At 38.0% G+C, this 12,680-nt stretch overlaps 1 protein-coding gene across 2 annotated transcripts in view; it reads right to left on the reverse strand.

Annotated features, from left to right (window-relative positions):
• Positions 1 to 446: 446 nt before the first annotated feature.
• The window catches only part of Ttc33 (tetratricopeptide repeat domain 33), a 72,480-nt gene continuing 60,246 nt past the window's right edge, over positions 447 to 12,680 (reverse strand). For both annotated transcript variants that reach the window (XM_008842096.3, XM_008842095.3), the window contains exon 5: positions 447 to 5,830. In XM_008842096.3, coding sequence (XP_008840318.1) covers positions 5,477 to 5,830 — 354 coding nt within the window. In that variant the 3' untranslated portion in view covers positions 447 to 5,476. The remainder of the gene's footprint in view (positions 5,831 to 12,680) is intronic.

Here is a 12,680-nt window from a genome sequence, read left to right on the forward strand (position 1 = left end):
GCAGCTCCTAGGGGTGGGGATGCAGGTCAGTTGTTAGAACACTTACCTAGCATGCATGAGGCCCTGGGTTCGATCCCCAGCACCACATAAACCAGGTGTGGTAATGCACACCTATAATCCTAGCCCTTAGGAGGTAAAAAGCAAGAGGACTAGTAGTTCCTTGGCTACACAGCAAGTTCAAAGCCAGCCTGGGACATGAGACTCTGTCTCAAAAAAGGAAGAAAAGCAGCTCCTTGTTAGTAGGGAAATGTATATTTAAAACACCAACAGATATAGCTACATGTCCACTAAACTGGCTACCATGGAAAAAGACAGATAGTATCAAGATTGGATAGCCGTTTGGAAGAGCCCTTTAAAGTTTCACCTAAGTTCTACATATTGGACTCAGCCTTTACTCCATGCATTTATCCAACAGAATTGAAAACACATAGTCCATAAACAGAACATGGAATTTGTACATAGCAGCTTTATTCATAATAGTTTAGTAAAACTTAAAGACAATCTACACGTTCATCATTACAAATAGCTAAACAAATCGCAGTATAGTCCTATAACAGAATACTAAGAAATAAAAGGGAACATATCACTGACATACATAATAACATGGACCACCTCAATGCTGTGCTAAGCAAAATATGTGAGATGCAAGAGTACATATTCTATTTGTTTGTAACTCCATAAAAGTCTAATCTAATTTATAGCCATAGCAAGGAGACAAGTAGTTGAACAGAGGTGAGCACTGGGGTAGAGGGGAACTAGAGTGTGTAAGAGTTTAGAGACCTTTTAGGTGACAGACACAGGACTACATTTTTATGGCAGTGATAGGTTAAGTGAACATTCACACATTTGTCAAGATTTTTCAAACTTCAAACAAAGCAGCTGCATTTTGGTGTTATCTAAATTATACTTAAGAAAACTGACAGAAGTAGGTAGAGGATATCTTAACTCATTTCACATTCCTTCCTTCCAATGAAATCTAGCCAATTTTGTGGTTTATTACTGTTCCGAGTCAGTAGATCCTTAAATACTGTGAACAAACAGTAAAATAACATTACTCACTTTAATGATATTTCCATGATTAAAAAAGAACAAAAATTAGAAAATAGTTCCTGCATTTGGTTTTTACTAAACTTCATGCATACTTTGAAATGTACACTAATCTTTGTTAGGGATTAAAGGAGTCATAAATTATCTATGTTCCCTCATTGCCTCTGAACCACCTGAGAGACAAATCAGGGACATGAAGACTACACTAGATGACTGCAAATAATGGTCAACCAATACTGAACCTGAATTAAAGAGACTTTCTCCCCAGGCTACGGTCAGTTCTGTAAGCAGGTGTCTCCCCTTTTCAACAAGTTTCACAATGTGGCTTCAACGAGGCATAACAAGCCCAAAACAGAGAGAGAGGGACTAGCATGTCCAGTCCTGCTTCTTAAATGGCTTCTTCTCCTAGGGAGGTAGGAGTGAGATCAGGATTCCAGGGCTAATGGATGTCCTAAGGAGCAAGGTGAAAGGAATCCATCCCTACCTAACCTGCCTTCCCACCAAAGTTACAGTGCATTTCTCAAATTTTGTACCCTGGCAGTACAAAAGAGGAGGTACACACATAGTACCCACTAAGGCCCGGTACATTAGCTAAAGGGCCATCATTGCTCTTCATTCAAAGCAGATACTCCCAGGCATGGTGGCATACACCTTTAATCCCAGCATTCGGGAGACAGAGGAAGGCGGATCTTGGGAGTTCAAAGCCAGCCTGGTCTAAATAATGAATTCCAGGCCAGCTGGGGATACAGGGAGACCCTGTCTCAAAAAATACCTTAAAAAAAAAAAGAGAGAAACAAAGTAGACAAATTTAATCACAAGTAACAAAGGTACATGACTTCAGAGAGAAACGACGTCATTTCAACTTAATGTTTGAAGAGGTGATTTACATATTGTCATATTTCATTGATTCAAAAATTAGTTTCCTAATCCTAAAATGCCACTAATTATAAAATACATCATTTTAAAATCACTTAAAAAAACATTTAATACATGAATTTGAAGATGATAATTATGGGATCATGGTTCCTGTGTCAACTCACAACTCACTGAGATACATGCCATGTCATGAAACCATAGCCCAGAATGTGTGGTACAGAGTCAGTTTTGAAGGGTTTCTGACTCAAGGAAATTAAAGAGCTGATTAATAATTCTCTTACTGCTGGGAAAAGGAGTGAAGGAAGTCTATGAGTCATCATATAATCTGTAAAGTGACAAAGCTGCACTGTTCTGCTACAACCATAAGAACACTATCTTTTCTGAGACAGAACTTTTAGTTTTGCCATACGATACTAACAATTTAAAATAACTACATGCAGGGCCAGAGAGATGGCTCAGCAGTTAAGAGCACTGACTGCTCTTGCAGAGGACCCAGGTTCGATTTCTAGCACCCACATGGCAGCTATGAACCGTCCTTAACTCCAGTTCCGACGCCCTCTTCTGACCTCCGAGGCATTGCACAACACGGATACACACATACATGCAGGCAATACACTCATACACATAAAATAAAAATAGTAAAATATATTTAAAATATCTGCATGCTTAAACCATCATCATCCTGTTTTGTGACTAAGCCCCAGATGCAGTGGATATGAGCTCTATGATGTGTACCTGTCAGAACTTTTCAACGTAGTGTTTATTTAATACTGAAGGTAAAATACTTTGTAATCTAGGAGCCTGTTTACTAGAGAATATTATGAGTTTCAAACTATCAAGTATGGTCTGGACATGTAGTGTTCTAATACGTGTGTGAACCATATAATTTGAAGAGAATAACACAAACTATATTCTATATAATTTGAACATAATATTGTGTCATTTAAGAAAATGTATTAAACATCATAAATTATATCACTGTCAAGAGTATCAGTTTTCCCATATTCATAAAAATGTATTATAACTAATAAGTTTAATTAGCTTTTATAGATCACTACTCACATCCTTGCAAAATAATGGATGTGTTTTTCTCTTTATGCATGGAAAAGTGTTAGTTAAAACAAGCACCTTTGGGAGTCTGAGAAATGAGTCTTCTCTACAACTTCTTCCTTTTCATCCTCGTCCTATGTCTATTTCACATCTTATATTTGGGTAATAAAGAGCCTTGCCCAGATGACCAATGCCAATACAGTAGAAACAAAGTTCCAACAATCTGGTGGCTACATACATGCTGTGCTGGGTCTTGCCTCTTTTGAGGTTAAGGCACAGACTTTAAGCCAAGAACAATCTCCAAATTATAACTTTCTGTCAACATCACAAGCAGTGACTTAATTTAGATAAAGAATTATGAAAAAGTTCTCTTTTCTTAAAATCAGAAGAAACTGAAGGTACATATTTCCAAAGTAGTCACTCCTGGATACCTAGTATTTACTACATACTGAGAGAGAGAGAGAGAGAGAGAGAGAGAGAGAGAGAGAGAGAGAGAGAGAATACAACATACATAAAACTTTCACAAGAAAAAGAAGTCTACCAGTCTAATTTTTCAAAAGCTAATATCAAAAGTACCAGGAAAATCTCTAAATGCAGGGAGAAAAACTATTCACAAATTACACAGTAAACAAATACCCATTACAGAAAACAATAAATCAAATGTTAAGTATGCACTTCCCTAATCATCTAGCTATCCTTTGAGAATATTCCTTGTTAATTAACAAAATAAGATTTTTTTTACTCATTCTAAAACTTGCCTCTCTAGCCAGGGGCTAATTTTTTAATGATATAATCTAGGAGGAAAATATAATAATTTTTAAGGCAACTGCTGATTTCTCCAACTCTGAAAGAAAAAAAAATTAAACATTTATCTAAAACAAATACTTAAAATCATTCGCATGAAAACGTAGACCATTACTTACATGCTCCAACAGTGTAAGAGTCCCTAACACAGAGGGGCTTTCAGCACTAACAGGAAAAAATAATTTTGCACTAATAATATCTTCTTGAGTATCAGAAACAACAGCACCCAACAATTGTACATGATTGTATTACAGTATGTAGAACAAAAACCCTAATTCACAGCAATAGATAGAACTGATGGTTAGTGAATGCAAACGTGACTCTTCATTTGTTGTTTTATTTTCCACTGTTTGTGTTTTGTTTTGTGAGGTCAGGACCTGCAATGTAGCCCAGGCTGGCTTTGAACTTGCAACATTCCTGCCTTAGCAGTGCTGGAACTACGGCATTTGCTACATACCAGACACTAAACTGCTTCTTTAACATAGCCTCCCACTCATAGGACTGAACTATAAATCACATTCCAGTTTCTGTATGTTTTTGCTTAAGTTAGTCACACTCTTTTAAATTGTAATTTTTCATTTCACTGAATAGCTTTAAAAAAGTTATTTAGAAAAATAATTCTAAATCATCAGCTGGAAAATTACAAGCAAGAAATGTTAGCAGGCGTGGCAGCTCATACTACACTCCAGTTTAACCACAGCACTCCAGTAACCCAGCCTTGAGTTTGAGGCCAGCCTGGGCTAGAGAGGGAGAGTTTCTCTCACAAAAAGAAAAATAAGTGTTTTCAAGATTCTTTGACATCTGAAACTAAGAAAAAAAAAAGTCTGAAGACACAGCTCAGGAGCAGGGTGCTTGCCTATGCTGGAGGCCTTAGGTACCCCCCACCCCCCACCCCCCTGTAAAAAGGCAGAGATTCTAGGTTGACTGGGATAATAGTATAATAGCACAGTTTGCTGACACATATGCAAATGCAGTTCACCTTTACAAACGACTGACTTGAAGTAGAAATTATTCCATCTTCACAATAAAATGAAGCCCTCACTGCGACATGTATCAGTATTTCACACATTAGCCAATGCTCAAGAAGACATCTAGCGCTGTTATGTGAAAGTCAAAACAGAAGTACAAGTTAGAATGCAAAGTAACTTCAAAAAATGTTGAGGATAGACACACTTGCATACATTTTTAGCCATACGTTCAAAGGTTTCACATATAACCAAATTATATTTTTGAACAAAATGAATGTCAGAAATATTGAAACTGAAAATTCACTTTAGTGAAGCTAGAAAAATGGAAGAATAAACAGTATCCACAAATAAATTTCTAGGAGGGAAAGAAATCACACACTTCCTTTATCATAAAACAAACGTCAGCAAATCAACATTTTAATAACACTGGTTATAAAGTTACTCACTACTCAAGAACACACTTTTCAAGTTGTGTCTTTAAAATTTATTCACTCTTATAGTCGAATTAAACATTTATCAATCAAAACACATTTGACTTAAGATTCTAAAATACAAATCAAAACTTATGAAAACAGTCCAAACACTACAGAATAATTCTACCACTTAATTTTTATATGCTTCATCTGAAAAACATTTTACAAACAGGAGTTTTGTCCTCTTTACCCAGAGTAAATGTCCCTATGTCATCTAACCGCCCCCCAAAAAACTTCAAACACATCTCTGTTTATGCTTCATCGGGCTTTGATAAAGACAGAGCCATCTGGTGGGGTGGTACCCTCTTCCTTCTCCGTCACAGTCTCTACAGTCCCAGAAGCTGACACAATAACCATTGTTTTATTTGCTGACACTGACTTCTGTTTTTCTGCAATAGCTGCACAAACAGCAACAATTTCATCACTTTCAAAGTCATAGTCAGGGATGGACTTTGGCGAAATGTGTGTTCCTTCAGGTGAGGCTTCACGTTTTTCAACACTCTGTGCTACCTTCTGTTGCTCCAGGAGCGTTCTTGCCCAAGAAAGGTCTTCTTTCCATATTTCAGGGTTCATTGGATAGATGTGGAGGGCTACTTGAAAACTTCGAATTGCCTGGAAAAAATGTTAAGAGTTTAATTTGGCTTATTTCTAAAATTCATCACGTTAGATACAATCACATACAAAGGAGTGGGGGGGGGTTGGATATACACATCCATATATGTACATTCTAATATACTAATTTATTAAAACACACAGGATTGACTTAAGTCTCTGTCATAATTACTAGATGATTATGGGGGGGGTTATACAGTGTAAGAAAAAGAGACTAAGAAAATGCTGATGGACTTAAAGCTATTAAAATAGGGCCATTGATACTAGATTTGATAACATTAAACAGACCATATACTATGACCACATGGGATTAATCCCTAGGATGCTAGTCTGATGCTTCAACATAGGACAATTAATATAATATGCCACACAATATAAGACAAAAATAATGGGATTTGTCATGGTAAATGCAAAAAAAAAAAAAATGTGTTACAAAATTCAGCACTTTTTCATGATAGGAAGTTAATCTAGGTACAAATGGAAATAAAAGCCAAACATGGAAAGCCACAAACCAACATCATACTCAACAGTGAAAAACTGAAATATTTTTTGGGAGATGGGAAGATCAGGAATGAGGCATTAGGCAGACTCTTCCATTTTTATTCACAACTGTACTTTAAGTCCTAGCCAGAGAATAGGAAAGAAAAGGAAATATAAATCACTCAAACAGAGAAGTAAAACTGTCCCTATTTGCACATGACAGAACCTTATTCATAAAATCCCCAGAGACTCGATAAAAAGACTATCAGAACTGTCAGGGGCAGGGGCCAGTCCCTCAGTCCCAGCTAGTCAGGAGGCTGAAGCAGCAAGATCACTTGAGCTAAGGAGATTAAGGCAGCCTGAGCAAAATAGTCTCAATTCAGTTCTTTTTTTTTTTTTTTTTTTTTTTTTAATTTTTAAAACAAACCCTGTAGCTGGAGAGATCACAGACCCCAGAGGAGAACTGCTGTTTCCCTAAACCAATATAATTTCTAAATGTATTCTAAATATTTATCCTAATACCTACAGGTTAGTATAGCTCTCACCCCTCATCAAAGAAGCTTTTCTATACAACAGATGGAGATTATAACAGAGATCCACAATTCTGTAATGCAGAGAATAAGTGACTATGGAGTGCCCAGCCCCAAATGATACATCTAAAATGCTTGGGGAACATCAAGGAAGAAGAGGCAGAAAGACTGTAATATCCTAAGGACCAGGATGCCTGCTGTTGGACAATGTTTTCCAGACAAGAAAGTTGTACCCATGAAATCTCAACAGTATGGTTGCCTAAGCAAGACCCACATAATGACAACACCAGTTAATAAGCCAATGTGGATAGGTAAAATTTCACAAGGTCTTACCTCTAGATGAAGAGCTATAGGCAACTGATGGCTGCTGAGAGGGAAAATCAATTTTCTCCAGAAAGAGCTCCCTGATTGGTTATCTAATCCCAAGGGGTCAGTCCTGAACAGGTGTACATACTAGCGCCACTAAATGGACTAGGTAGATTGCTTATATTTTATACACACACACACACACACACACACACACACACACACACACACACACACACGTATATGTGTAACAATAACAATAATAATTAAAGAACGGGTCAGGAAATTGAGAGGGAGTCTGGCTGAACAGGGGAGAGAGACAAGTGGAAATGATGTAAATATAGTACTCATATATGAAAGTCTCAAAAAATTAATTAAAAATGAGTAAGAACAAGCAAAGAAAACCTATTAGAACTAATAAATTGTATTAGAATAAACCTATTAGAACATTAAATCATAATATACAAAATCAATATAGAAAACTCAGTTGCATTTCTATGTAATAACTATGAAAACTAGGGAAGATGATCTCATCTACAATACCAAATAAAATAATAAAATCTTAGGAATAAACTTAACTAAGGAAGAGAAAGATTTATACCCTGAAAGAAATCAAAGAAGGCAAAAACAAATGGAGAAATACCTCATGCTAATGGATTGGAAAATTGAATGCCATTAAAATGTTTATGCTACACAGGGCAAAACTACAGGTTCAGTGTAATATCTATCAAAGTCCCAACAGCATTTTTTTTAATCTTGCTATGTGGACCAGGCTGGCCTCAAACTCAGAGATCCACCTGCCTCTGCCTGCTGGGATTAAAGGAGTGTGCCACCATGCCCAGGCCCAGTGGCATTTTTATAGAAATAGAAAATAAAATTCTAAAATGCATGAGACCACAAAAGACTTCAGTCAAACCAATCTTGAGAAAGGACAAAGCTGGAAGCATCTACTTCCTGATTGCAAGATGTGTTACAAAGCTATCATAAACAAAATAATATGGCACTACTGGTGCCAAACTGATCAAATAATCCAAATAAAATTTCTAGTAAAAGATTTGTCCATATACAATAGTAATGAGACTGGAAAAATCGGGAACATATCAACAAGTAAGATCGATATGTAGCTGGGCATGGTGGTGCATGCCTTTAATCCCAGCACTCAGGAGGCAGAGGCAGGAGGATCTCTGTGAGTTCAAGGCCAGCCTGGTCTATATAGTGACTTCTAGGCCAGCTGGGGCTACAGGGAGACCCTGTCTCAAAAAAATAAAAAAAAATTAAAAAAAAAAAGATCAATAATGTGGAGTGCATCACATATCTCCACAAAGAAAATAAAGAGCTGACAGTTGAGGCATGCCACACTGAAAAGGCAGTCCCAGCTACTTTCGGTAGCAGGGTCAAAGGGCCACAGAGCTAAGAGAATCATCATTCCTAAAACACTACCTGCTAGCAATCCCTTGCTTCTCCTAATCTCCTTTCCCTTCCAACTTCTCCAGGATGTATCTCTACCATTTCTTTCTTGGCAACCCCATTCTTTCATAGTTTTTACTGCTAAACCATTGTCTTCCTCTTGCATCCTCTCTCTTACTACATGAGAATTCCCTCCCTCATTTGCTCTTGTTCTGCTTCCTCACTTTCCCATTCCTCTGTATATATTTATTTCCTGTGTTTTCTAGTGTACACATCCAATTCTCAAAAATTTAAATAAATTTTACTGGAGACCTAACCAATTCTTGGCATTTAATCTTAACTATAATTTCTATTTATGTATTTTCTTATATTTTTGTATATATATGCATTCATAAGAATTGTTTAAGATGCGGGCCTGGAGAGATGGCTCAGTTAAGAGCACTGGCTGCTCTTGCAGAGGACCAGGGTTCGATTCCCAGCACCCACATGGCAGCTAACAAAACTGTCTATAATTCCAGTTCCACGGGATCTGACACCCTCTTCTGACCTCCATGGGCATTACAGGAGGTGTGTACACCTACCTATATGAAGGGAATACACACATACCCAAAAAGTAACAATAACTAAAAATTTAAAAAAATAATTAAGATACTGAGAAATTGTTTACTTTCACTTTTTCATAGTGTCAATTCATTACATTTTCTTTTTTAAAATTTATATTTATTTTATGTGTATGAGTGCTATGCCAGCATGTGTGTAAGTACACCTGTATCATGCAGTACCCACGGAGGACAGAAGAGGGTGGTGCTGGATCCCCTGGAACTGGAGTTATGGAAGTTGTTAGCAACCACATGGGTGCTGGGATTCGAACCTGGGTCTTCTGCAAGAACAGCTAGTGCTCTTAACCACTGAGCCATCTCTCCAGCCCCTCATTACATTTTCTGTAGTTTTTCTGTAACCATTCCAGTAGCAAGAGAATTGCTTACGTCTACATAAAAATTACACATTTACATTTTTCCAAGTTCTAAGCATTACATTTAAATGGAGGAAAAATAAAACATTCTATTCCTTCAGAACTTTTTGTTGTAATTTTGTTTTTCCTTTTATGTTGTTGACTTTTATTTGAGACAGGGTCTCACTATAAAGCCTTGGCCAGCCTCAAACCCATGGCAATCCTCCTGCCTTAACTTTGTACTGTGATATACATATGTGTCCACATCACAGTTATGAACCACTATGTCTACCAAATATTTCATAATGTTAATGGACAGAATCACACTTATAAAAAAGTTGAATGGTCTTACTAATAAAAACTACAACTACACAATTACTTTATTCTTACCAGGTGCTTCAAAGTATCTTGGCTGTCTCACCAGCAGTTTATTTTCTCCATAAAGGACTATTATTGTGGGGGAGTTTTTTAATATTTATTTATGGGGGGGGGCATGTGTGCCATAGCCTCTTTGTGCATACATGTAGAGATTACAGAATAACTTATAAGAGTTGCTTCTCCTACCATGTGGGTCACAGGAATTGGAGTCAAGTGCACAGGCTTGACAATCTCACCTATTCACTGAGCCATCTTGCCAGCACCCAAAGAAAATTACTGTTAAACTTTGTATACTAGAGATTTTTTTTCTTTCTCTGACACAACTCTCACTAGAGAAGTTTCCTTATGCAACAGAAGGTGATTAACACAGAAACCCAGATCTGGTCAACATGCAAAGAACAAGAGACTGTAGAGTATCTATCCCTGAATAGGACACCTATATCAAACTTCTGCCTCCCGCTGTGGGATCATTGCTGAAGAGGGGGAGGAAATACTGTAAGAGCCAGAGGAGATAGATGACCACAAGGAAACAGAGTTTTCCAACCAGCTGGTCAGTTACTCATATGAACCCACAGCAATGGTGACAAAATGCATAGTCCTATGCAAGCTCAAACCAGAAAAAAAAAAAAAAAATCCCAGCACAGACATAAGGAAGTAGGTAAGAAACTCAAACCTCACCTAAAAAAATTGTGGCAACAGATGGCTGCTTGGGGGAAAGGGGGCAGAGACAGGTTTTCTGAAGTATAGGACTCTTGGTAGGTTAACCAGGCTGCAGTGGATGGACCCACACTGAAAAACATTTGGAAATACAAATTATACTCTATAGGCCTTATTACATAGATATTATAGAGTACATTAAATTGGGCAGTGGGTAATAAGGAAAAATGTAACTAGGGGAAGGGCTCTAAACACCACCAAATTATATTTTATGAAAATCAAAGAAATTCAATTTTAAAAAAGCAAAAAGAATAAGAGAGACACGGGAAAGCAGTACTTTTTGACAGGACTCATATGGAATCTGTTGGAAAACTGAATTCCTTGAGTTTCTTTCTTGCCAACTCTGGTATGATTTAAGACTTCAAGTAAAAAGAGAAAAGGAGACAACAATAAATGACGGGAAAAGCTAATAGTCCTTGAGAGAATTTATTTCTATCACTGTGAACACCATTTCAAGTCACTTTCAAGTTACTTCAGTCTAATTGGTTTCTCATGAAATTAGAAGAGTGCTGGAGAGATAGCTCAGTGGTTAAGAGCAATGACTGCTCTTGCAAAGGACCCAGTTCGGTTCCCAGGACCCACATGGTGGCTAAGGACCATTTGTAACTCCAGTTCCAGGGGATCTGAGGCCCTCTTCTGACCTCTATGGGCACTGCATGACATGGGTGCACTTACATACACGCAGGCAATACACTCACAATTAAAATAATAAAATATTTTAGCTAGACATGGTGGCACATACCTGTAATCCCAGCACTTGGGAGGCACAGGTAGGTGCATATTTGTGAGTTTGAGGTCAGCCTGGTCTACATATCAAGTTCCAGGTCAGCTGGGGCTACAAGAAGACCCTGTCTCAAAAAGACAAAAAAAAAGAAAAGAAAATGCATGCACCAACATCTCAGTATTATTAGCAAGAACAATGAGTCTTTCTGTAAGAAACAGTATATTTAAAAATTAACTGCAGATCTTTTTTACAGGTTAAAAACTCGTTCAATTTTATGTCTTACAGGGTGTATACTGAGTTCAATATTGTATAACTGTATTAATTCAATGGCGAACCAAAAAATTTTATAACCACTTTCAAAAGAGATGTATCTTTGCTCTGGAAACTGTTACTATGTTAAAGGTATAATGAAATGCTTCTTTAAAAAAGAAAAAAAGAAAATTGTAATACTTTAAAAAGCACTCTTTCATAAATAAAAATGATATATTTACAAAAGCAGCGGGAAAATCTAATTTATCTATAATTAATTAAAACCTTTGTTACCACTCTCCAAACTCTCCGGGGTAAGTCCATCGTGCTGTGCTCTCCGCACCGTGAATCGCCCAACCTCATTCACCCTCCCATCTCCCCCGCCGGTCTCTCCTCCTAGTTTGGGTCCTGTCCCATTCCTTCTCTAGGGGCCCCAGACACCTGGGGAACCACTACTGCTTCCTGATCCTCTTCATCTAGACCAACTCAGTGCCTTCTCTGGTCCCCAGGAGCACTGATTCTGGGCCTGGCCCCGCCCTCACCTCCCTCCGCTTCCCTGCGCCTTCACGATCTAACAGCATCTCTCCAGGACACAGCACTGACCTTTCCTCTTCCTGATACTTTGCATCCAGACCAACGCAGCTTGTCAGTGCAGTACCAAGGAGTCCTTGAGGCCACTTCTCACCCCCATTTGCCTTTGCATCTCCAGGTGGCACAGCCACCAGCTGCCCGAGACCAGCATCTTTCCTAGGCCCGGCTCTCAGGCCAGTCCAACGCCCAAATTCCTGAGGCCAAGATCTTTCCTGGAGGGATCCAGAACATATGAGAAGGCCTGAGAGCATCTGATCCTCATCTGACTTGGGCTTATGTGGGAACTCCTGAAGACAAGAGCAATCTGGCCACTCCAATATAAAATCAAAAGAGAGAACCAGAAGCTTAGATGAACCAGCGTTTCATGCCCAAAAAGTAAACCACAAAGACACATAAAGTTCACAAAAAGAAGCAGACCTAAACTTGAAGCCTTAAATCTCACACAAGAGTCAGAAACCACAAAAGAAATCCACATGTCAAAATCACAGGGAAAAAATAATAACATGAAAAACCAAA

Source organism: Nannospalax galili, unplaced genomic scaffold, assembly GCF_000622305.1.
Source record: "Nannospalax galili isolate Female #2095 unplaced genomic scaffold, S.galili_v1.0 scaffold139, whole genome shotgun sequence".
Classification (NCBI taxonomy): domain Eukaryota; kingdom Metazoa; phylum Chordata; class Mammalia; order Rodentia; family Spalacidae; genus Nannospalax; species Nannospalax galili.